The sequence below is a fragment of the Physella acuta genome, unplaced genomic scaffold, assembly GCF_028476545.2.
Source record: "Physella acuta isolate Inbredline_101_S28 unplaced genomic scaffold, ASM2847654v3 ptg000011l, whole genome shotgun sequence".
Classification (NCBI taxonomy): domain Eukaryota; kingdom Metazoa; phylum Mollusca; class Gastropoda; family Physidae; genus Physella; species Physella acuta.
This window is the reverse complement of record NW_026731531.1, coordinates 231805-257623: the sequence shown is the minus strand read 5'-3', so window position 1 is coordinate 257623 and position 25819 is coordinate 231805. Positions and strand designations below refer to the sequence as shown.

General features: G+C 38.0%; 1 protein-coding gene across 1 annotated transcript; it reads left to right on the top strand.

Annotated features, from left to right (window-relative positions):
* Positions 1-1564: 1564 nt before the first annotated feature.
* On the top strand, positions 1565-25362 carry LOC131934107 (sodium-independent sulfate anion transporter). The gene is made up of 17 exons (XM_059290477.1): positions 1565-1815; positions 12622-12809; positions 14529-14631; positions 15360-15582; positions 15879-15964; positions 16822-16901; positions 18113-18267; positions 18446-18627; positions 19134-19206; positions 19547-19658; positions 21388-21584; positions 22111-22169; positions 22361-22432; positions 22611-22713; positions 22938-23071; positions 23974-24067; positions 25046-25362. The coding sequence occupies exons 1-17, from the start codon at positions 1711-1713 to the stop codon at positions 25102-25104; spliced, it is 2025 nt and encodes a 674-aa protein (XP_059146460.1). The 5' UTR covers positions 1565-1710; the 3' UTR covers positions 25105-25362.
* Positions 25363-25819: the final 457 nt, after the last annotated feature.

Below are 25819 nucleotides of genomic sequence, written 5' to 3'. Positions count from 1 at the left end.
CCATTGGTTAGTTATTAAAACGTTTTTTATTAATTTTTTTTTCAGTATTTTACGTTTTATTTACAATAGAGTAACATGACTAAAAACCATTGCGCGCCCAGCTACCGAACGTGACGTCGCAGCCATTGAACGTGATGGCGCAGCTATTGAACGTGATGACGCGTGTGGTGTGGTTGCATAAAATGCCTACTAATTCGGTCCAAATTTTAATTAATTCAAAAAAAATTTTGTGACCAAACGAAAGGATATTTTTGAAAACTTTCTTCGGCAATATTGTTCTAAATTATGGCAGGAATCGATTGGTACATGTTTCAAGTCGCTAAGTGGTCTGGTTGCCGAGTTATGGGCAAAAAACTACATTTTTTTGAGGTTTTTTGGCTTTTCCGGGAAATCCATGAAAGAAACCCGGAATTTTTATGGCCTATGTTCATCCTCGTAACTTGCTTAACATAATTGCTTTTGGAACTAGTCCTCGATATTGCTTCGTTGAGGAGGAGATACGACTTAAAGCTGCGGACACACATCCATCCATCCATTCATCCATTCATTCCCAGAAAAGACGAGTTAATAAACGCAATTCTCCAGAATGGAAATTGCGCTAAAAACAATGATTGGGCGAGTGTAATTTGCTTTATTTAAAGTCCTATTGTGTAATATACGCTAGGTTAAAAAGATGGACATTCACTCGCGTTTCTTAAAAACTGGTTTGAATCATGTCATGACTTTAGGCTCTATAGTGATCTTTTCACGTCTGCTAGCGCGTTGTTTGAATTCAGTCTCTCTATAATTAAAACTCTTCAAATTCTCAAATCTTTAATTACCGGTCACCTCATGTTGCTATGTGTTACTCTGGTTTAATTGTGCATATAGGCACATCCGTGGTGTTTCTTTATAACGTCTTGGTATTACTTTCTTGTGACTTGCTACAACATGGCTCTATTATTTAACTATAAAAAACGCGATGAAGTTACCGTATGACACATGTATCACATACATCCCCCACATTGTAGTAAATATTATACCTGCACTCAAATCAAACTTCCGCGGATATTAGATTGTTTGTTGTGCTGCTGATTCATGGTTAATTAATCTTCTCCGTTCTTATAGTATGGTACCATTTCAAGGAATATTAACATTTCTCACGATACTTCTATAGTAAATCTATTCAAACGTTTGGACTTAGTCATTTGACTTGGCTACGTTATAACTTTCTCACTGTGAGAGACATCGTCAAACATTCATTTTCATTCGTGCAATCAACCCCACATACATTATTTTCTAGTTTATTTGGTGCAAACTACGAATCTCAGGGAGTAATTAGACTGATTATTGTTCAAATCTCCGCTGTCCTGAGACCTAGCGTGTAGCGAGTAGCCCACATCTTGAAGCAGACGATCAGCCCACATCGTGAAGCAGACGACCAACTAGCTTGGCGCCATCACTCTCCGCTGAGCTATAGTGGAAGAGAGAGTTGACGAGAAGGGCGGGAAATTTTCTTCACAAACCAGATCCGGGGCCAGATTTTCGTGGGGCTTGCGTCACTAGATCCAAGATATTATAAGAAGTCTTCCTTGTAGAACCGCAGAATACAATTCTCATTCCTCACGCACCAACAACTGAACAACCCGCACTGTTGTCGTGTTATTGTGAGGCTTTAGTTACAGCTGTAGGGCCTATAGTTACCTCTGGTGGTGTGGTAGTCACTACAAGATGGTGTTTAACGTCGAGGATTCAACGGTTGACCAACAGGTGGTGAACAGACTTTCAGAACCGACCGTAATCGATCTGCTTCACGTGAATTCTTCAATGGGAACTGTGAGTTTGTGTTTTTACTTTTTTTTTCTACTAATGTTATTTTATCATGGACGTTTTTTCTGGAGAAAATTGCTGTGAGGACTTTTTAAAAGTTCTTTACACATTGTGTGCCTGTTGCATTTGTATGTACTTTTAAATCTATCGGCGACTTAATTCCTTACTTCTGTGTATTTTAAACTACTTTATTCCTTACTTCAGTGTATATTTAACTACTTAATTCCATACTTCAGTGCATTTTAAACTACTTTATTTCTTACTTCAGGGTATATTAAAGTACTTAATTCCTTACTTCAGTGTATATCAAAGTACTTAATTTCTTACTTCAGGGTGTATTAAAGTACTTAATTCCTTACTTCAGTGTATATTAAACTACTTAATTCCATACTTCAGTGTATATTAGAGTACTTTATTCCTTACGTGAGTGTATATTAAAGTACTTTATTCCTTACTTCAATGTATATTAAAGTACTTTATTCCTTACATCAGTGTAAAGTACTTTATTTCTTACTTCAGTGTATATTAAAGCACTTAATTCCTTACTTCAGTGTATATTAAAGTACTTTATTCCTAACTTCAGTGTATATTAAAGTACTTTTTGTTACTGACCATTATAGGTACTCTTACTTTCCCGGCCACAACATGGGCTCTTTCGGTTTGTTGGCGTCCCACAGGCTTCAAGTGGGGGGGGGGGGGGGGCATACTTTCCACTGCGACCAAGTGTGCTTATAGACAGGCAAACTCGACACTTTTTCAGTTGATCTTTCAGTTGATTTGTTTAGAAAACTATTTATAGTCTTCTTAGCTCACTTTAATAAAACGTTAATTAAAAAAGGTTTCATTAATAATTATTAAAATCTCTAGTGATCCATAAAAATTCAATTAAATTAATTACATGTTGCTGTAAGTGAGCAAGGATTTCTATCAGGACATTGACCTCTTAAAGTCGGGGTATTTGTCTACCTACTGTTTAGTTGTCAGTTTCTTGCAACCACACCAGTCAGTGCAAGAATTTTAAAAAAAAATTCACAGCTAGGCTCTAGTTCACCAACCTCACCTCCCCCGCCCCACAACATAGAGACAGTCGAGGTAGCTTGAGATTCCTAGCCCAAGAAGGTCTAGTCCACTGAGCACCCCCCTCCCACACCCTACCGAGAAGGTCCAGTCCACTGAGCACCCCCCTCCCCCACCCTAACTGTTCCCCCGCTGTACTCTGTGTACATACAGATCTAAGTCAACACCACCCCCACCCCCCGGACCAGTAAAAAAACCGTTTGAGAACATTTACCAGCACCGTTATCATCCTCTCCCACCCCTGTCATTGGTTTGTTTCAGCTCTCAGCAGTTAATTCTGTGGTCAGTGTGATTAGCCTATGGTGAAAATCTGAGAAGCAATTTAAGATTTCAACAGTTCCTTAAATCTTCTTTTTTTAGCCTCAGACATGTAATTTACAGCGTCAGCTTGCCTTGCTTATAAAGACTGATGCAGATTTACAATAGTTATACTTCTTTCTTACATGTAGCCTACTTTCGATCATTTAAGATGGTTTACTTATACATAGATATAATACAAAACGTCAAATTACAATTTTTTTTTTTAAACACCATCGTTGTGGTGGGCTGAGGGGCTTTGGGCTTTTAAGTAGAGCTGAAATAAATTTGGGATTAAAGAAAAATAAAATTATAAAAATTTGAAGCAACCGGAATGTTATGTTGAGTACAATGAGACACATCAAACCAAACATTCTTCCCTTTCAAACATCTATATCTATAGCAGTCCTCCCACCGTTTTTTTAAAAAACAATACTTCGACAGTTAGGTATTCACCAAATTGTTTGCAGTTTTGAAGCATCAATATTTCAACAGTTAGGTATCAAATTTTATATAGTAGTTGCAACAATAGTTTATCATGTTTTCATTGTGAAACTTTAAAAAAAAATATGTGAATTAAATAATGATTTAAGTAATAGCACGGAAGAAGAAAATCCAATACTTTTTGTGAGCGAAAACCTTCACTTGTTTATGTCTGGTTTTTTTTAAATTAAAAAATATGTAGGGATTTCCTCCCCTTGTTCCCAGTTAATCCCCTTGATCCCGACTTACTCCCCTTGATCTGAACAGAATTCTGTGACATTTCCACCTTAAAGTACACTGACAATTACCCCTCGGTCTAACCTTTCTTCACAGACACAACAGAGCTGTCCTCGCAATTGTATTGGCTTTTTGAAACCATGTACGTCTGCTTTGTAGGTCAAGGCGGGTTCATGACCCCCCCCCCCCCCCTCCCTTCCCCTGAAATCACCTAAATGCTAATTAATATTGGGTAACAAAAACACACCTGAAAACAAACATAATTGATACTTAACTTAAGCTTACACAAACTGACCATCTTAGATTGAATCATTAGTTTCTACTAACACAAATCTCGTTATTATGATATCCAACTAAACATTTCAGCCTCCCCCAAAACCACCCATTAAAAAAATGGCGGTGCCGCCCCTGCAAGAGACCCACATTATAAGGCCGGTATCTTAAAAATGTCAAGGCCGTGAGTTTAAAAAACCCGATCTCAGTCCTGGTTTCAAGTAAACAACTTTGCTTATTTTATTTATCGTGTCTACGAAATAGAAATTACGCTATTGAATTTTTTTTACAATACATTTTCAACCTCGATTTTCAAATGTGAAACATTAACTATCGAAGCGGACGAAACGAAAGTTGACCTAATTTTAAAGGGAAATGAGGCCATGTTTTGTGAAGCTAACTATATGACGTCACATCTAGTTAAAATTCCACAGTAACGAGCCTTGTAACTTTGGATAGGTTGAAATCTGACAGCCAAGCACGTGACTGTGGCCAGTCACGTGACACGGGTCACGTGTTTACGGCCTTGTGAGATGAACATAGTGAACTATCTATAACGAAATTCCTAAGAATTCTACACGACGAATTGAACCCACACCGTCTCGGCAAGGCTTTATGTGCGACCCGCAGTGACCATACGATTAGCCTATCTAATAACCAGACGGCTAGCCTCTCTACCTGCAGTAACAAGACGGTTAAACTACCTGCAGTAACCAGACGGTTAAACCATCTACCTCCAGTAACCCACTGTTAAACCATCTGCCTGCAGAGTTTCTTCCAGGCATCTATTCGGGGTGGCTTCGCCCCCCCCCCCCGAAATTTTTTTACCGCCCCCCCCCCCCCCCGAACGAAATAGAATTTATATAATTTATATAGAAAATATATACTTTTAACAGTGTCCGCCCCCCCCCCCCCGAAGAAAGTTTACCGCCCCCCCCCCCCCCCCGAAGATTTCAAGTGCCCCCCCCCCGGAGAAAAAAGTCTGGAAGAAACACTGTCTACCTGCAGTGACCACACTGTTAAACCATCTACCTGTAGTAACCAGACGGTTAACCTCTATGTCTGCAGTAACCATATGGTTAAACCATCTACCTGTAGCCGATAGAAACTAGACTGTTAACCTACCTACTTTGCATCAACTAGTCTTAAACAAATGGTACTCGTCGCTCTAGTAAGGTCTTAAGACAAAAATTAGCATTTTAATGAGCGTGTTGATCTAGTTTTATTGGTCCGTATCACTGAACTGTCCGGCCAAGTACATACATTTGACTGTGTTTATGGTCTTTTGGTAACGCGGACCCCTATAATAAAGGCATAAATAAGCAGCCCCTGTCAATATGGATGGCGTTATTTTGTTAATCAACATTTGATATAGTCCAGTGGCGTAGGCAGGGGGGGGTCATAACCCCCTCCCATAGACCCCTCGGTATATATATATATATATATATATATATATATATATATATATATATATATATATATATATATATATATATATATATATATATATATATATATATATATATATATATATATATATATATATATATATATATATATATATAAAGTATGAGGGGGGGGGGGTGCAAATCGAAAGTTTGAGGGGTGGGGTGCAAATCGAAAGTTTGAGGGGTGGGTGCAAATCGAAAGTTTGATGGGGGGGGGGTGTAAATCGAAAGTTTGAGGGGGAGGGTGCAAATCGAAAGTTTGAGGAGGGGGGTGCAAATCAAAAGCTTGTCCCCGGGTAAAAATTGGAACCCCCCCTTGAGACGATCCTGGCTACGCCACTGATACAGTCTAGCCTGTTCACGTTTTCTCTGAAACTTAGCGGGAAGTAGAATTCCTGTCGTCTTGTGATACGTGCTAGCCATTGTCAACACACAAAGAGTATGTTTACAGCGACAGCCAATCAAAAACCGCTGCAAGGTCGGCGTGTTCTACTCACACTCCGTCCCTCCACCCTCCCCACCAGTACAAGTTTATCTGGATGATTTTCGCTACAAGAATCAAATTTCGTGTTGAAAACGGTCATCACTAAATCAAGTTTCAAACGATTGACCACTGATCATGCCGCTTACACTTACACTCACAGTTATAACACTTGTTTGATCTTGACCTTGAGTGTGTATCCTGTTTACCACCCCCACCCCACTCTTCCTTGTTGTCGTCGGTCGTAAACCACTGGACTACGGTGTTGTTGACAACAACGACAGCACTTAGCCCTAATCTAGTTGTAACTGGTTTCATTTCTTACCGTTGCTCTAAAATAAAAACAACCAATCAAGTCCGCGCTAATCAAATACGCTAGGCCGTAAAAGGCGTACGCCATGTTTGCAAATAGCTTTGTAGGACGTAGACTATGTAAGGTAGCTTAATGTAACAATGTAAATACTTTTGTCTCTGTGGCTTTAATAACGTCTAGGAATAATTCGGTCCGAGGAATTATTTATAAAAAAAAAACTCAAGCCACTGTCTATAATTTTGTCAAGGGGCGGAGGGGGGGGGGGGGATTATTACGTACTCACAATGTTCCATTTTATTGGTCATCTTGATACTTTTAATGGGGTGGGGGTAAAAATAGTGTCCCCCACCCCCTCCCTGTTGGTATAGATGACGGGCGCTAAATATCGAAGACCTTCACCTATCCCTCACTGTCGTTAGTCGCAATGTGCAGACAACCCCACTCATGTTGATAGCAATGGGCACACTTTAACACGGGTCAGTATTTATTTCAAACTCGCTGGTCAATTAAAAACAAAACAACCAGCTGCTGTTGTTTCGCTGTATAGGAAGGTTTTCACCGGGTTTTTTTTTTTACGAGATCCGGTGCAGAGTTAGCTATACGTTTGTCGCCAGAACAGTTTGTTGATCAACAGTTCGGGTCAAGGTCACGCTCATCAAGGTCATATTTAGAGGCTAGTGAGGCTGCACTAGGTAGAAAATAATAACAGCGCAGGTAGAAAAAATTACCTGGCGCAGGTGAAACAAAATTACCTGGCGCAGGTAGGACAAAATTACATGGCGCAGGTAGAACAAAACTACCTGGCAAAGGTAAAACTACCTGGCGCAGTTGGAAAAAAATTACCTGGCGCAGGTAGAACAAAACTACCTGGCGCAGGTAGAACAAAACTACCTGGCGCAGGTAACACTACCTGGCGCAGTTGGAACAAAATTACCTGGCGCAGGTAGAACATAACTTTTTGGCGTAGGTAAAAAAAAAAAACTTTCCGTCGATGACCTTAAACTTAACGTCCGTATTTTTTAAAATCTCAAACAACTAGAGATGATATCTCCGATGAATTAGTTAGCCCACTTTAATTACTCCGTCATTAAACACCTGCCTGTCGACAGTTGACCTCTGCTTGACCGGCAGAATTTCCTGTCCCACATCCAGAGATACTTTTCCATTTTTGAAAGTCAACTTTATCTGGCACAATAATTTCCGTTTGTCTTCAATTGTTTTTCTCTTTCCCATTCTAGACACTATTCAGTTTTCCATGTTATAATTATCATTGTCTACCTAAAAAGTTATTATTTATATAAGTACCACTGTCGTCTTCTTTAAACACTCCATGTTAATTATCATTATGTAATTTTTTTTGTTCTGCTTTTTTTCCCATTCAGTTAATCCTTCTTAATTCCCCTTTAAATCTTAAAGTTTGGATTAGACGCAAGGTTTTCTTACAAAAGGTTTCACAAGGGCTTGATGACAACTTTTTTGCATAGACTTGGTTATTAAATTCTCGAAACTCGCCACGTTCCGATAATCGGCTTGTGTGCTCTTCGGTGAAACTAGGCGGATTTCGTTGAACTTTATAACACTTCGGTGAGATGGGTGGGGGGAGGGGGGGGGGGTGGAAATATATTGTACTATTCCTTAGTTGTTTTTTTCAGCAAAAGAAAAAGAACTAAACTTTTGTTGAACTCACTATGGTCGATAGAGGTATCCATAGATTTAAAGATTATCTCCCATGACACATTATTTTAACATTAGCTCCCCTGTAATATATATATTTCCAGCAATCGATTCTATATTCTAAGAAATATTTCTACTGCGCTTTTAAGATCTACATTTTTTGGATTAAATAAAGAATGTTTAAATATGAGCCACTTTATGTTTGAGTTTCTCCAGGGGTAGGGTGTAGGGTTACAGTAGGGCGGGGGCTGGTATTATTTCGTGGTTTGGATTAGATTTTAGAAATCACAAATTCGATTTCTGAGTGTCTGTTTCCTGTCCGTGTGGCAGTAGCTGAGCTAGGAGTTGTATAATGAAGTGTGTTTAGCCCCCACTGTTTTTAAAGTCCCCTCAAAAACCAACATTTATTCTACCGAATATTAAATCAACTCCAATTGTGATTATACAGGCCTAATTTGATACCTGATTTAAAACATTGATCATGTTTCATTGTTTGTGCTACAGCTTTGTTAAAAGTGCTTTTTCTATGTGAAATGTTATCTCCCCTCCGCGATGTATTTATAATGATGATCTCACTTATAAGGACTTTTTGTGGCTTGCTGCTGGCCATTGTACTTGTGCAAGAGTTATCGATCTTAGTTTTCACTGGAGTTAAGGAACCTGCTAAATTAGGGGCTGCATCATTAGGATGTACTTTAATAAAATAAGGTTTCGCTCAAATTCGGAGTAGGGCTTAACTTTGTTTTTACCAGTTTGTAGTCGGAGAATTGAGTCGAATGTGGGGGATTTAATGTCTGGTTGTTTAATGCCCTCACACTTTAATGATTACCGGACTTTAAAATTCAGTTAACAAAGCCGTGCTATCATGATACGTCAAGCTTTGATCTATTGATAATTTATTCTTGTAATAATAATGTACAAATCAAGTCGATAGTTTTTCAATCAAAATGTCCGTAAAAAATGTCCGTACTCGACGTTTTGTTTATTTATAAGCTATGCGAAGGTTCTATTTCTATAACTTAATTGTGTGCAGTTTTGCATAGCTTATGTAAACAGCACTGCAATCCTCTGCCCATTGTAAATAGCACTGCATCATCTGCCCATTGTAAATAGCACTGCAATCCTCTGCCCATTGTAAATAGCACTGCAATCCTCTGTCCATTGTAAACAGCACTGCAATCCTCTGCCCATTGTAAACAGCACTGCATCCTCTGCCCATTGTAAACAATACTGCAATCCTCTGCCCATTGTAAACAGCACTGCATCCTCTGCCCATTGTAAACAACACTGCATCCTCTGCCCATTGTAAACAACACTGCAATCCTCTGCCCATTGTAAACAGCACTGCATCCTCTGCCCATTGTAAACAACACTGCATCATCTGCCCATTGTAAATAGCACTGCAATCCTCTGCCCATTGTAAACAGCACTGCAATCCACTGCCCATTGTAAACAGCACTGCAATCCTCTGCCCATTGTAAACAACACTGCATCCTCTGCCCATTGTAAACAACACTGCACTATATTGCACCAGTTGCCCTATGTTAAGCCCCGACTTACATAGATTTTGCGTGTCAGCATATTTATCCACTTAATGATGAGTGACATGGAGAAACTGACCAGATAAACTAATTAATGCTGATTACATGTAGACATGCGCCTGTATGTTGGTGGATTACATTGTGTAATAAACGCTAGGCTAATTTTGGGTTACATGTAGTGTGTGTATGTATGCCGTATGTATATGTTACTTTAAAGCAAGTACGTACAACCTTATGTGGGTAAAGAGATGTGTTTGTACATAACTTCAGTTTGGATTTCTTAACGGAGTCTCTCGTAGGGTTATTTATCTTAATTGTGATACATATAGCAGTAGAAAATACGGTAAAAAATTAAACTTACATTTGTACACATTTTTTTCTGAGTAAAAAGTTTGTGTACTAAATGTGATCTGGCACAATTGTTTATTTTACAGAGCCATTGGGATAATGTATTGGTGGGGTCGCATGTCGATCTGGTGTTGCATGTGGTGGTGGGGGTCACTTGTCGTGGTGGGAGTCACATGCGATGGCGGGCGTCACATGTTGTGGTGGGGGTCACATGTGGTGGTGGTGGGGGTCACATGTGGTGGTGGTGGGGGTCACATGTGGTGGTGGTGGGGGTCACATGTGGTGGTGGGGGTCACATGTGGTGGTGGTGGGGGTCACATGTGGTGGTGGTGGGGGGTCACATGTGGTGGTGGGGGTCACATGTGGTGGTGGGGGTCACATGTGGTGGTGGTGGGGGTCACATGTGGTGGTGGTGGGGGTCACATGTGGTGGTGGGGGTCAAAAGTGGTGGTGGTGGGGGTCACGTGTGGTGGTGGGGGTCAAAAGTGGTGGTGGTGGGGGTCACGTGTGGTGGTGGGGGTCACATGCGGTGGTGGTGGGGGTCACATGCGGTGGTGGGGGTCACATGCGGTGGTGGGGGTCAAAAGTGGTGGTGGGGGTCAAATGTGGTGGTGGTGGGGGTCACATGTGGTGGTGGGGGTCACATGTGGTGGTGGTGGGGGTCACATGTGGTGGTGGGGGGTCACGTGTGGCGGTGGGGGTCACATGCGGTGGTGGGGGTCAAAAGTGGTGGTGGGGGTCAAATGTGGTGATGGTGGGGGTCACATGTGGTGGTGGGGGTCACATGTGGTGGTGGTGGGGGTCACGTGTGGTGGTGGGGGTCACGTGTGGCGGTGGGGGTCACATGTGGTGGTGGGGTCTGTGATGGGGGTCACATACGGTGCTGGGCGATCTTCTTTCTTGAGTTTTTTCAAACATGCCCATGTAGCATATTTTTGGTATCTTGTAGCATATTTATGGTATCATGTAGTATATTTTTGGTATTTCTCAATTAATAATAATCTGCTTAATCACTGCGCATTGATTTCCTCTTCAATTCTTACACTGGGTATTTTATGATTAATTAGGTCAACCTAATTAAAATTGACAACACGGTGGGTTTAAGAGTGTCCTGCTGACGTCACTTCCTGGAATCGATACCTAGGTGCTACATGTAGCAACAGAAACATGTAGCAAGAGAAACATGTAGCAACAGAAACATGTAGCCACAGAAACATGTAGCAACAGAAACATGTAGCAAGAGAAACATGTAGCAACAGAAACATGTAGCAACAGAAACACGTAGCAACAGAAACATGTAGCAACAGAAACATGTAGCAACATAAACATGTAGCAACAGAAACATGTAGCAACAGAAACATGTAGCAACAGGAACATGTAGCCACAGAAACATGTAGCAACAGAAACATGTAGCATCAGAAACATGTAGCAACAGAAGTAGGCTGAGAGATGTTGATTTATTTAAATTGACTTTTTTACAACACTCAGCTAATATCGTGCTCAACACAACTTAGTGAAGATGTTTTAAACTGATTGGATAGAGGTGTGCACACTTTACTAAATAATATAATATTTTAGCCCGAAGTTTTAAACTGGGTAGCGCGCCTTAGTATATTGCTGCCTGGGAAAAGCGTAGATGTTCACAGAAATTTACTCAATAATATACATTTTTTTAAAAATTAGGCTGTAATTTAGTATTTCTATGATAACAATCACTTTGAAAAGGTTTGGGTAAAAGAAATTATAATATGTAATGTGAAGGGGAGAGCGTCTTGATAAAAGCCAGCAGTGACTTAGACTGTATGTAAGACGACATACAACTATATTTTCCTTGTTATAATAATAATCTCAAACGGCCCACACAAATCCCATGCTTAAGCCGACCACTAAGCATTGAAGACGGTCTTGGCATCTTAATCTTCTCTAAATATTGATTCGTGGTAGCACTGTTGTGGATAATCAAAAGCAATTATGTTTAATGAATGCTGTATAAAGTCTGAGTAGATTTCCTCTGTAATCTGTGCTGAACTTGGACGATTATCACCTGTTCAGCTGGAGTAGATGCCGTCTAGTTAGTGGGACGAGAGGATGTACTAGACGTGCTGGGCACGGGTTTAAGCTGAGGCTGACACTTGAGTTGACCCGCTCATCAAAACTGACATGTAGAGGCTGGGCAATTAGAGTTAGGACCCTTGGTAGTCAGTGGCTGTGCCACATTGTAATATTTGTGTTTAATTCAACACAGTTAGACACAATTAAACAGTTAGACACAATTAAACAGTTAGACTACACCAAAATACCGACATGATCAAACGACCGACATGACTAAAAGGCCGACACGACCAAAAGGCCGACACGACCAAAGGCCGACACGACAAAAAGGCCGACACGACCAAAAGGCCGACACGACCAAAAGGCCGACACGACCAAAAGGCCGACGTGACTAAAAGGCCCACAAATTTTAAGGCCGACAACCCTGAATATGTCCTTAGGTATATAAGAAATGTGTGGATGCAATCACAAAAAACATCCATAATGAATTGTTGTGTGCCTCTGATCAAACAGATCTGGTGTCTATCTCTGATGTTTAAAATGTTTTTTTCTCGCTAATATCTTAAAAACGTTAATATTGTTTTTTAGCCTGCTTCCAATGGCTACTTGGACAAGAAAAGGGGAGATGACAAGGGCAATAACCCAGATATTGAAGGGGCAGGGGAGATAAATCCAGCGTCCATCAAACACCATGTGAAACAATGTTGCCAGGAGACGTTTACCTTGGAGAATGTACTCAACAAGTTTCCCATAGTCAAATGGTTGCCCAAATACAGGTTAGTCAAATGGTTGCCCAAATACAGGTTAGTCAAATGGTTGCCCAAATACAGGTTAGTCAAATGGTTGCCCAAATACAGGTTAGTCAAATGGTTGCCCAAATACAGGTTAGTCAAATGGTTGCCCAAATACAGGTTAGACAAATGGTTGCCCAAATACAAGATAGTCAAATGGTTGCCCAAATACAGGTTAGTCAAATGGTTGCCCAAATACAGGTTAGTCAAATGGTTGCCCAAATACAGGTTAGTCAAATGGTTGCCCAAATACAGGTTAGTCAAATGGTTGCCCAAATACAGGTTAGTCAAATGGTTGCCCAAATACAGGTTAGCCAAATGGTTGCCCAAATACAGGTTAGCCAAATGGTTGCCCAAATACAGGTTAGTCAAATGGTTGCCCAAATACAGGTTAGTCAAATGGTTGCCCAAATACAGGTTAGTCAAATGGTTGCCCAAATACAGGTTAGTCAAATGGTTGCCCAAATACAGGTTAGTCAAATGGTTGCCCAAATACAGGTTAGTCAAATGGTTGCCCAAATACAGGTTAGTCAAATGGTTGCCCAAATACAGGTTGGTCAAATGGTTGCCCAAATACAGGTTGGTCAAATGGTTGCCCAAATACAGGTTAGTCAAATGGTTGCCCAAATACAGGTTAGTCAAATGGTTGCCCAAATACAGGTTAGTCAAATGGTTGCCCAAATACAGGTTAGTCAAATGGTTGCCCAAATACAGGTTAGTCAAATGGTTGCCCAAATACAGGTTAGTCAAATGGTTGCCCAAATACAGGTTAGTCAAATGGTTGCCCAAATACAGGTTAGTCAAATGGTTGCCCAAATACAGGTTAGTCAAATGGTTGCCCAAATACAGGTTGGTCAAATGGTTGCCCAAATACAGGTTGGTCAAATGGTTGCCCAAATACAGGTTAGTCAAATGGTTGCCCAAATACAGGTTAGTCAAATGGTTGCCCAAATACAGGTTAGTCAAATGGTTGCCCAAATACAGGTTAGTCAAATGGTTGCCCAAATACAGGTTAGTCAAATGGTTGCCCAAATACAGGTTAGTCAAATGGTTGCCCAAATACAGGTTAGTCAAATGGTTGCCCAAATACAGGTTAGTCAAATAGTCTACCCATGTTGCCAGCGATATTATACACACCTTTACCCATAGTGCAGAGGCGTAGCGAAGGGGGCGGGGGGTAGGCCTACATATATCCCCGGGCGCCGACCCTAGGGGGCAGCCAAAATGGGTTGGAAAAACTAATTAAAATCTCATTTTAGCTGCAGTTTTGCATTATAAATAAAAATAATATATGGGGGGAGGCGTCAAATTGAAAGTTTAACCGGGGAGGGGGGGGGGGGAGGGGGAGGCTCGCTACGCATCTGCTATTTTGTGAGTGGTATTAGGCACACCATTACCCATTTTCAGATGTATTAGGCACACCTTTACCCATTGTGTCAGCTGTATTAGGCACACCATTACCCATTGTGTGATATGTTTTAGGCACACCATTACCCATTGTGTGATATGTTTTAGGCACACCATTACCCATTGTGTGATATGTTTTAGGCACACCATTACCCATTGTGTGATATGTTTTAGGCACACCATTACCCATTGTGTCAGCTGTATTAGGCACACCATTACCCATTATGTCATAGATATTAGGCACACCATTACCCATTGTGTCATAGATATTAGGCAACTGATTTGTTTTGTGTACAGGTGCAACACATTCCAGTGTGATCTGATTGCTGGGCTGACAGTGGGGCTGACGGTGATACCCCAGGGGCTGGCGTATGCTCAGGTGGCCAACCTGCCCCCACAGGTCAGTTGCTATTGGATACGGTGTTCTGTCTTGTCTAGGTGTTTTAACTAGGTGTTCATTACTGGTGTCCTGCCTACGTTTGTTTACTAATTATCCTAGCTCAACACTTTAGGTAACCTGTCTAGGTGTCTTATCCAGATGTGTTGTCTACGTGTCTTGTATAGAATTGGTCTATTAATGTTTCTGGTCTAGTTTTGTTACTGTGTGTCCGGTCTAGGTATCTTCTCTAGGTATTGTGTCTATGTGTCTTTACCAAATACACGTACTATGAGTTTACTGTTTTTATGTTTGAATGGTTGGGCCTGGTAAAAGTAAAGTTTCCCTTTCAAACCTGACGGTCTATGGGGAAAGTGAAGTAGAGTTCACTTGTTTCTGTGACCTCGGCATATGAAGAGATAGTGTGGTCAGCACTATGCCCAGCCGCCTTTACTTTCCCTAAGTAGTGAGTTAGGTACCCATCAGAGTTGGGTGGACTCAGGGACGGTCTACTGACTTGAACCCGGATTTGAATTCGAGACTTACGGGTTAGCAGTGCCGCTCTCTACCGCTAGACCACTCCGTGGTTGGGCCTGGTACGTGTAGTGATTTACGTATACCTGGGGGTTAGGATCCGTCATGCATGATTTAATGTTTGAATGGTTGTGCCTGATAGGTGTTGTGTACTGATCTAGGTATACCTGGTCGTTCCGTCATACATGATTTAACACGACCTTGACCTTATCCTACAGTATGGGCTGTACTCAGCCTTTGTTGGCTGCTTTGTCTACTGTTTCCTGGGCACCTCCAAGGACATCACCCTGGGGCCAACGGCCATCTTGTCCCTGATGACCGCCACCTTCGGGACAGCCGTGTCCCCTGACCTGCCTGGAGGGGGGAAGGACCCCACGATGACCATTGTGCTGACCCTCATATCAGGAATCATCCAGCTAGTCATGGGCATTTTAAAACTAGGTAAGTCTCTTCTCCTTAGCTTAATTAAATAACGGAACACTATTTTTAAAAATAATTAATAATTTTTAACTCATATATTTTGTTTTGAATTTTTTTTAAAAATGAATTCCATTTAAGTTTCCGACAAGTTTTAGAAGAAACAAAAATTTGAAAAACTTTCTGTTGATTCAATAAAAATTGTTTGGAGTGAACTCTAAGCATCCAATCAAACCAATTAAATTTTGAATTTGTTAACAAAAACTTAAAACCAAAAGAAATTAATGTGTCCATTAATCTGATCTTGCTTCTATTCCCAGGTATCCTAGTCAACTTTATATCATATCCTGTCATTAATGCTTTCACCTCTGCTGCTGCCATCACCATAGGTTTTGGACAGGTCAAGGTAAATTCTTTCAGTAGACTAATTACGTTTTCTGGAAAAACTTTTTGCAACAATCTACACTTTTAAATGTTTCATTTTCCCCTCATAATTGTGAATTTATGCGTTTAATGCATGTGATATTTTGTTTTGTGATAATTCAAATTGTTTTAATCAAAGCTGAAAATTTCCGTAAAATCATCTTTAATCATTCATTGACATCACCATCCATGTTGAACACCTCCATCCATCTTACACATCGCCAACCATTTTACACATCACCAACCATCTTACACATCACCAACCATCTTACACATCACCAACCATCTTACACATCATCAACCATTTTACACATCACAAACCATCCTACCCATCCCCAACTACCCTACCCATCCCCAGAACATCTTACACATCACCAACCATCCTATACATCCCCAACCATCTTACACATCCCCAACCATCTTACACATCCCAACCATCTTACACATCCCAACCATCTTACACATCACCAACCATCTTACACATCACCAACCATCTTACACATCACCAACCATCTTACACATCCCAACCATCTTACACATCCCCAACCATCTTACACATCACCAACCACCCTACACATCACCAACCACCCTACACATCCCCAACCATCTTACACATCCCCAACCATCTTACACATCCCCAGAACACCTTACACATCCCAACCATCCTACACATCACCAACCATCTTACACATCCCCAGAACATCCTACACATCCTTACACATCACCAACCATCTTACACATCCCCAGAACATCCTACACATCACCATCTTACACATCCTTACACATCCTCAACCATCTTACACATCCTTACACATCCTCAACCATCTTACACATCCCCAGAACATCCTAGGGTTGAAGCACATACCTGACAACTTTCTAGAGATGGTTTACTACACCTTCAAGAAGATTCCAGAAACAAAGTAAGGACACATTTTTACTTCCACCACCTTAGGTGGACAATTTTGTTCCTTAGTTTATAGCAGCTTCTAACACACCACAACATACCTCAAACACATCAACTTCTGTGTCCTGCTTGTTTGTTGATGTTGTGACCAGACATCCTTTTGTTGATGTTGTGACGAGACATCCTCATGTTGATGTTATGATGTGACATACGTGTGTTAAATACACCTGCAGATAGAAGAGTTCTGTACTTTGTTTCTGGTTTCCTATTTTTCTAAGCAAGCTGTTGCTAATGGTCTTTAATTAATAAAATCAATGAACTTTCAATTATGAATCAAAAGCAACATTAACAAAATTGTTTCTTGACTCTATAGGGAGAATTTCTTTTAAAAAACAAGCTTTAATATGAGTCACACAAAGCAATCATCTCAAACAACAGCACAATGTAAAAAGCTAAAACAAGATTGATTGTATTGTATTTTTTTAGATTTATTTTTGTAAGCAAGCATCCTGATTAGTTTCTGGTGAAATTAATATTTTATTTGTGTTGTATTGTTGAAGTATTAGAACTACATCAGCCATATTAAATTTCTGTAACTTTTTATCCAATATTTATTACTTTTTTAAACCTTGTTTTTATACAAAGCTATACATTTCATTTTATATTTTCAAGTTTGTAATCAAACTTGGCTACAGCAGTTAGTTTAAAAATGTTTTTGTTGTTGTGAAAAAAATATTTTCAAGTTTGTAATCATACCCAGCTACAGCAGTTAGTTTAAAAATGTTTTTGTTGTTGTGAAAAAAATATTTTCAAGTTTGTAATCATACCCAGCTACAGCAGTTAGTTTAAAAATGTTTTTTGTTGTTGCGAAAAAAATATTTTCAAGTTTGTAATCAAACCTGGCTACAGCCGTTAGTTTAAAAATGTTTTTGTTGTTGTGAAAAAAATATTTTCAAGTTTGTAATCAAACCTTGCTACAGCCGTTAGTTTAAAAATGTTTTTGTTGTTGTGAAAAAAATATTTTCAAGTTTGTAATCAAACCTGGCTACAGCCGTTAGTTTAAAAATGTTTTTGTTGTTGTGAAAAAAATATTTTCAAGTTTGTAATCAAACCTGGCTACAGCTGTTAGTTTAAAAATGTTTTTGTTGTTGTGAAAAAAATATTTTCAAGTTTGTAATCATACCCAGCTACAGCAGTTAGTTTAAAAATATTTTTCTTGTTGTCCAGGATCTGGGACATGACGATGGGTCTGGTGTCGCTGGTCGTTGTGATCCTAATGAAGAAGATGCGGGAAATCAAATGGGCAGACGCTAACGACCCTGACAGATCAATCTCTATACCTAAGTTGATATTCAGAAAAGCTTTGTGGATCATTGGCACAGGTATATTTTTAGTTTCAATTATCATGTATGCATACATTTTAGTTGGGTTTACATGCATACATTTGTATACAATAAATTCGCACTGTTTTGTTAAAGTAACCTGCAAATTTTACATTTTATTGTGATTTGGAAGTAGCTGAAAACTTTGGCACTAAAATATGTTTGTTTTCCTGTTCAGCCTCCAATGCGATCGTGGTAATCTCGGCTGCTGGGATTGTGGCTATCTTAGAGAGTCAGGGGGTGGCTAATGGCACCATCAGCATCACTGGACACATCAAGCCTGGCATGCCCACTGTGTCCTTCCCCAAGTTTGAGATTGACAATGGCAACGTCACCATGTCTGCCGCAGATATTTTCTCTGTAAGGTTTGCATGCAACCTTAGAACAAGCCTTTACTGCATCTTATGATTTACTAATTGGCATTGACATTTTACTTGCTCAGCTAATATCACTTAAGAAAACATTTATCCAACAAGCTTCTTGTTCACAATATAAAATAAAATGTATATATTTTTGTGTTCTGATATTTACAGACAATACTGCAAGATTTCTTTTACTCTCAATAAAATGTTACATAAAAACTTTTAAAAACAGGATCTGATTCTAAATGAAGTTTTTTTTTTTAAATTCATTAACTCAACGTCTATTTTAATTCCAATGCTTTTGAAAGACTGATCGTTTAACTTTTTATTATATTTTTTTTTCCTGTTTAGAGTGTTTTCATTTATATCTTTTATATCAAGTAAAAAAAAAAATCAATGACTAGTCTACCATAATGTGATCAATAAGTCAAACAACCTTGCATTAACCCTGAACTTTTGTAAACCTTGACCTTCCAATAAACTTGACCTTTTTTGCTTCCCTAGAAACTTGGCTCTGGACTGGGAATTGTTCCTCTGCTGGCTTTAGTAGAAACCATGGCCATTGGAAAAGCTTTTGGTATGTTTTTGTTGGGGCCATATTCTTATGTCATTTTTAATTAACTCTCTTGTCCTATGTCTTTTTAACCCATCCATCAGCCATACAACTACAAACCCATAAGCTCTACAACCACTGACCCATACAACTCCTGACCCCTACAACTACTGACCCATACAAAAGCTGACCACTACAAAAGCTGACCCCTACAAAAGCTGACCCATACACAAGGTGACCCCTACAACTCCTGACCCCTTTAACTACTGTCCCCTACAACTACTATCCCATTCTAACACTGACCCATACAACTTCTGACCCATACAACAGCTGACCCATACATCTGACCTGTTCTACTCCCCAGCCAGAGCCAACAACTACAAGATTGACCCCACCCAGGAGCTCCTGGCCATTGGTGCATCAAACATCATCAGCTCATTCTTCCAGTCCTATCCCATCACAGGTAGTTTTTCTAGGTAAGTCCTACCCCATTACAGGAAGTTTTTCTAGGTAAGTCCTACCCCATTACAGGAAGTTTTTCCAGGTAAGTCCTACCCCATTACAGGAAGTTTTTCCAGGTAAGTCCTACCCCATTACTGGAAGTTTTTCCAGGTAAGTCCTACCCCATTACTGGAAGTTTTTCCAGGTAAGTCCTACCCCATTACAGGAAGTTTTTCCAGGTAAGTCCTACCCCATTACAGGAAGTTTTTCCAGGTAAGTCCTACCCCATTACAGGAAGTTTTTCCAGGTAAGTCCTACCCCATTACAGGAAGTTTTTCCAGGTAAGTCTTACCCCATTACTGGAAGTTTTTCCAGGTAAGTCCTACCCCATTACAGGAAGTTTTTCCAGGTAAGTAGGCCTACTACCCCATTATAGATCTAATTAACAAGTAGTTAAAATTTAACAGAGAGAAATGTTGATTAAACTTAGAATTTTTATTTTATTCTATTAATTTTTTTCAGAACTTTAAAATTTAACAGAGAGAAATGTTGATTAAACTTAGAATTTTTATTTTATTCTATTAATTTTTTTCAGAACTTCTAAAACATTTGCTAAGCAATGATTTAAACAAGATGTTAATCCTCTTATTTCTAAACCTCTGACATTATGGATTCTATCATCCAACTAATAATCTTCTGACTAGGCTTAACTTGTATCAGAATATAAACAAGTTAATGACTGGTCTACCTCTCTTGTTGTGTAGTATAGTATATAGGCCTAAATCTCAGTTTTAAAAGTTGTATAGAAGAAAATGATTACATAACTAGCTTAAAGACATCATGCATCGTCTTGTTGATTGGTGAATTTAGACGGGGTGTAATGGCTGTAAACAACCCCATAATTGTATGTTCGGGTCTTGGGCCCTGACAACAACATAACAAGTGTCTAGCACTCAATGGTTGATTGTTGTGGGTTGTACTGAAATTTTATACTGCTAAAGTTTACTGGTTTCTAGCACTCGGTGTTTTATTGTGTTACTGTAGTGAAATTTTATACTGCTAAAGTTTACAGGTTAACAAGTTTCTAGCACTCTGTGTTTTATTGTTGTGTTACTGTAGTGAAATTTTATACTGCTGAAGTTTACATTTTGACACATTTTATACTATAGTTCTTGGCTCAATAAAGCTTTTGTTCCCGCATGAAAATTAATTAACTTTAATTTGTCTTTACAAAGAGAGCAGTAAAACAATATGGTTGATTTTTAAATAAAAAAGGTGTCAATTTGATTTTCTTTTGCTTTGTTTTAGAAAATTCCAATTAGCCTTTACAAAAAAAATATATTTTTATTTTGCTTTCCTAGAACTATGAAAAAATTTTCTCAATTTTTTCTTATAAAAAACCTTCACAAACCCTTAAGCCTTGACATAGAAGTTATTAATCATGTAAATATTCCTTCTTATGAGCTTTATCTGGGGTGGGGGGTGAAAGATAATGTCACTATAATTTTATTATTGATGAGGGTGTTTTTTCTATAGGCCTACCTACCTACTTCTATTTTTATTATTACTTACGTTAAGTTTCAAAGGAATTTTTTTTTTAAAATCAGGACAGAGGTATTATTTGTATAGGAGTTATTTTCAGCTCAACATTGATCTTTGCTCTGTCTGAAAATGCTTGATTGTATTTATCTGAAAAGAAATTATCACTATCCAAGACAGATACATTTGAAGTGTGAGAATGAGTTTTATTTTTTTTTTAAACAGAACTGCCGTCAACTCCCAGAGTGGTGTGAAGACTCCCATGGGCGGGATATGGACTGGCGGGCTGGTGATCCTGGCCCTGTGTGTACTGACCCCATGGTTTTACTACATCCCAAAGTCAGCTCTCGCAGCTGTTATCATCGCAGCCGTGGTACCAATGGTGGAGTATCACATGGTGAGGAAGCTGTGGAGAGCTAACAGTGAGTTGTTTTATTGCCTCATCTCATCCTGTATACAGACTGGAGATTTTTAACTACCTAATAATTACGTCCCACTTTAGAACAAACAAAAAACCTGTAAAAAACCACCAAATATTTGATTTGAAGAAGGCCATAAATAGAGACACAAAAGTTCTGTAAAGAGAAAATTGATGAACTGATCGAGATAACAAAATAAATTGTTCCCTACTCTCTAAATTTACCCTCAAATGTTACATCTTTCAAAAACACTGATGTTAATAAGTTCAAAGGCAGAACAATTTTTTTTCTCTATGCTAATCCTCAACTCTTGCTTGCTCAGACCTAAATTAAGAGTAGCACGTCAAAAGTTCAAAATGTATTAAGTACATTTTCCAGTTTTGTTCATTTAACAACTTATAGCCATAGCTTCTAAGTTATTTCTTTAGAACAGTTTTACTAATGCCTCAAGTTACATTTTTATTTTTGAAAACCTATGAAAAAATGATCAGTTCCTTCATAATTGTGGAACAAAATTTCTAATTTTCAGAATGGGACTTGGTGCCATATACCATCACTTTTATCTGCTCCTTGCTGGTGGGGATTGAGGTCAGTTTTGGTCCAAACATTTTTTTTTTTTTTAAATAAATAATTTTGATTTTTTAAGCTACTGACAAAACAATTTACAGTGCCAATGTTAGACAACTGTTTACACACTCAGTCTACACATTGCCCAGATTTATTTATTCAGTTTACAATTAGCCCAGCATTTATTTTCTTTGTGTTCCATATATCCACAGTATGGTATTTTAATTGGGATTGGAGTCTCGCTGTTCATGCTTCTCTACCCTACAGCTCGTCCTAAGGTCAAGGTAAGAGATGTTTAAAATTTCTCAAATGTTTCCACAGTTTATTGAAATGTACAATGTAATGTATATATGTTAGCTTTCTTACAGATATGTTTCTGCATCATTACTATTTTCTTAAAGACATTTATGTTTTCAGTACACATCTAGACAAGGTTACCTCATAGTTACACCTATGTTTCAGTACACATCTAGGCAAGGTTACCTCATAGTTACACCTATGCAAGGCCTCAACTTTCCAGGTGCTGAGTTCTTGGAGATCCAGATTTTTGAGAAAGCTGTAGAAAGTAGGTCAAGTTGGTCAAATTTAAAATGTATTTTTCTTTGTGTACAAGTTTTATATCTGCATATATATATATAACACATTTTTTTTTCCACATAATATAATTGAATAGACTTTAACTCATACTCATTTAACAATAAGATACTGTATGTACTTTTTTTCTATAAACCATAAAATATAAAAAAATAATTTAAAATGTCAAAATAACAAAAAATTCACAACCTCCAGGTTCAAAACCTAAAATCATCATCTTCAACATGGAGCACCTGACTGACCTTGACTTTACAGCTGTCCAGTCACTCAAAACTCTGACCACAGATTGTGAGCGCCACGCCATGAAGCTGATTCTAGCCAATGGGCAGGTGAGCAAACGTTTCAGTTGGTCACATTGTGGTATTAGTTTCAGTCAAACTCTCAAGTTGTAAAGCTGTTGACAGCAAGTTTCAGATGGTCACATTGTGGTATACATTAGTTTCAGTCAAACTCTCAAGTTGTAAAGCTGTTGATTATACAGCAAGTTTCAGATGGTCACATTGTGGTATACATTAGTTTCAGTCAAACTCTCAAGTTGTAAAGCTGTTGATTACACAGCAAGTTTCAGCTGCTTATATTGTGACAAAAATATTGATGTAAAGAATAAAACTGAGATCTATATCTTATAACCTTACAGTAAAGTATAGTCACATTTAGTGAATAATTAATGATAATAGATGATTGCATCTGTTTATTTAATAAACTTCAAAAGTAATTAAAACATAAAATCATGTGTGTATTAATACAAAGTAAGTAAAAACAGATAATAATATAACCAATTTTTGAAAGCCTTTTGGATCATCCACCTAATTTATTAAATAAATCAGTGGACATATTTTCAAATTGTGTCATAGTTATGGGAGGGTGGATGAACATGAAATAATTTTACATGGGGTATTGTTGGGTTACAAAATGTCATATTTTTTGTTATACTATTTGTGCATGGTCCCTTATTACATTAATTGTATATTTTTAAAATTTTGGGATGAAAATTTACATTTTGATACATTAATTTACATATCCAAAACAAAAAGTTCGCAGCAATTTATTATAAAAGTATAAAAATAAAAAGGAAGATAAATTATATTAATTTCTTAAATTAAATTATAAAGCAATCTTTAAAAAAACAAAAATAAAATAAAAGGAACAGCGTACATTTTTATATAGTGCAGTTAATTGCATAGACAACCGAAAACGGCCTGTTATTAATTGACCTTTGACCTATGTGTAGCCACAAGTAAATAGTCAAGTTCAAGCAGCCGCCATTAAAAACCTGACATTAGTGAACACAGTAAGGGAGGCAATGGATGAAAACTGTTTGCAAGGTATGTAACCCTTTCCTCACTCAGTACTTGTTTATTTCAAGAGTTGTCGTTATTTGTTCTTCCACTGATTTCTTTGACCATTTACACAGAAACTTGACTATTAAGACTGTAGAAGTTATTTGAAATTGTTTAAAAAGTTTTTAGATGCTAGTGTTGTTTAACAACAATTTGTTAGAGAAAAATATTTTAGAAAATATTTTTTTAAGAAACTTTTTTTTTCCTTTTAGTGAACTGAATTAATGGGTAACAATTGTGATACTTTTCCCACTCAAATTTCTTTCCACCTGTTCAGGCATAAAATTTCTAATTATTGAATTTCTGCTCTGAAGATTAGCTTGTCACGTGTCATGACACTGGTCCATGTTTAATTGTTCTTGCTTGCACAGACCTAAATTAAACGTCTTAAAACTCAGCATGCTGAGGTTATTTTGTTAATGACACTTTTTTCATAGGATCAATGTTATTAATTGCATTTTCAAATTGTTTGCAACAAAAACAGAACAATGATTTTTTTTAAAATGTGTGTTTCTGGAATTCCCACTTGTAATAAAATCTTAACACTATGTTCCACATAATATATTTACATTATGTACTTTGTTTCTTTCTCTCTCTTGTCTACATATATCTATCTTTCTGAAAAATTGACCACTTTTGTAGATAATTGATCATATTTTTGACACTTGCATTTGTTAATCATTGATAATCATCATTAATACACTTTGAAAATATATTTGAACTATTTATTTTATTCAATTTACAATTTAAATTGGAATTTGAATAGATAAGAGATTGATTTAATATTATCTTGTAGTCATTATAAAAGTTCAAAATTTATTGAGTTCAATTTCCAGTTTTGTTCATGTAACAACTTGTAGCCATAGTTTCTAAGTTTTTTTCTGATTTTATAAATTCGTACTGTGACTATATAGCTTCATTAAATAATTTTAAAAACATAATTTGATTTTTCCTTTTTTCTAGATGGAAATACACCTGCTGTGATTGGGAATGATGAGGAACCATACATGAGCCATCTTTGAACTATACGTGAGCCATCTTTTAACCATACATGAGCCATCTCTGAACCATACATGAGCCATCTCTGAACCATACATGAGCCATCTGTGAAACATGCGTGAGCCATCTTTGAACTATACTGAGCCATATTTGAACCACTTGTGAATTATCTAGGCTATGAGTTTTCACCTGAATGAATATTCTTTTAGCCACTTCTCAGTCTTTTGCCACTCATGGCTCAGTCATATCTGAGAAATGGCTCAGTCATGTGTGAGTCATGGCTCAGTCATGTGTGAGCAACTGTCAAGATGCCTGTGGAACATCTCAAGTGTATTTGAGAAATTCCAACTGATCCACTCTCCGTCTAAGATGACTAGGAAATGTTCTCACAAACTGATATGGTTTAACAACTTAAGTGTACCCTTATTATATAGATGCCACCAACAATTGAATAATTCATTCATAGAAACACAAGGAAAATAATGGATGTTGCATGCTTTAACAAGTATTTGAGAGAGAAGTCATGTTAAATATATGAGACAGAAGTCATGTTAAATATATGAGACAGAAGTCATGTTAAATATATGAGACAGAAGTCATGTTAAATATATGAGACACAGGTCATGTTAAATATTTGAGACAGAAGTCATGTTAAATATATTAGACACAGGTCATGTTAAATATATTAGACACAAGTCATGTTAAATATATTAGACAGAAGTCATGTTAAATATATGA

Coding starts and splice junctions, on each gene's coding strand:
- LOC131934107 (XM_059290477.1), top strand. CDS start 1,711: ATGGTGTTTAACGTCGAGGATTCAACGGTTGACCAACAGGTGGTGAAC. Junction 19,207..19,546: donor GGCCATTGGAAAAGCTTTTG/GTATGTTTTTGT, acceptor TCTACTCCCCAG/CCAGAGCCAACAACTACAAG. Junction 22,170..22,360: donor CCTTGCTGGTGGGGATTGAG/GTCAGTTTTGGT, acceptor ATATATCCACAG/TATGGTATTTTAATTGGGAT.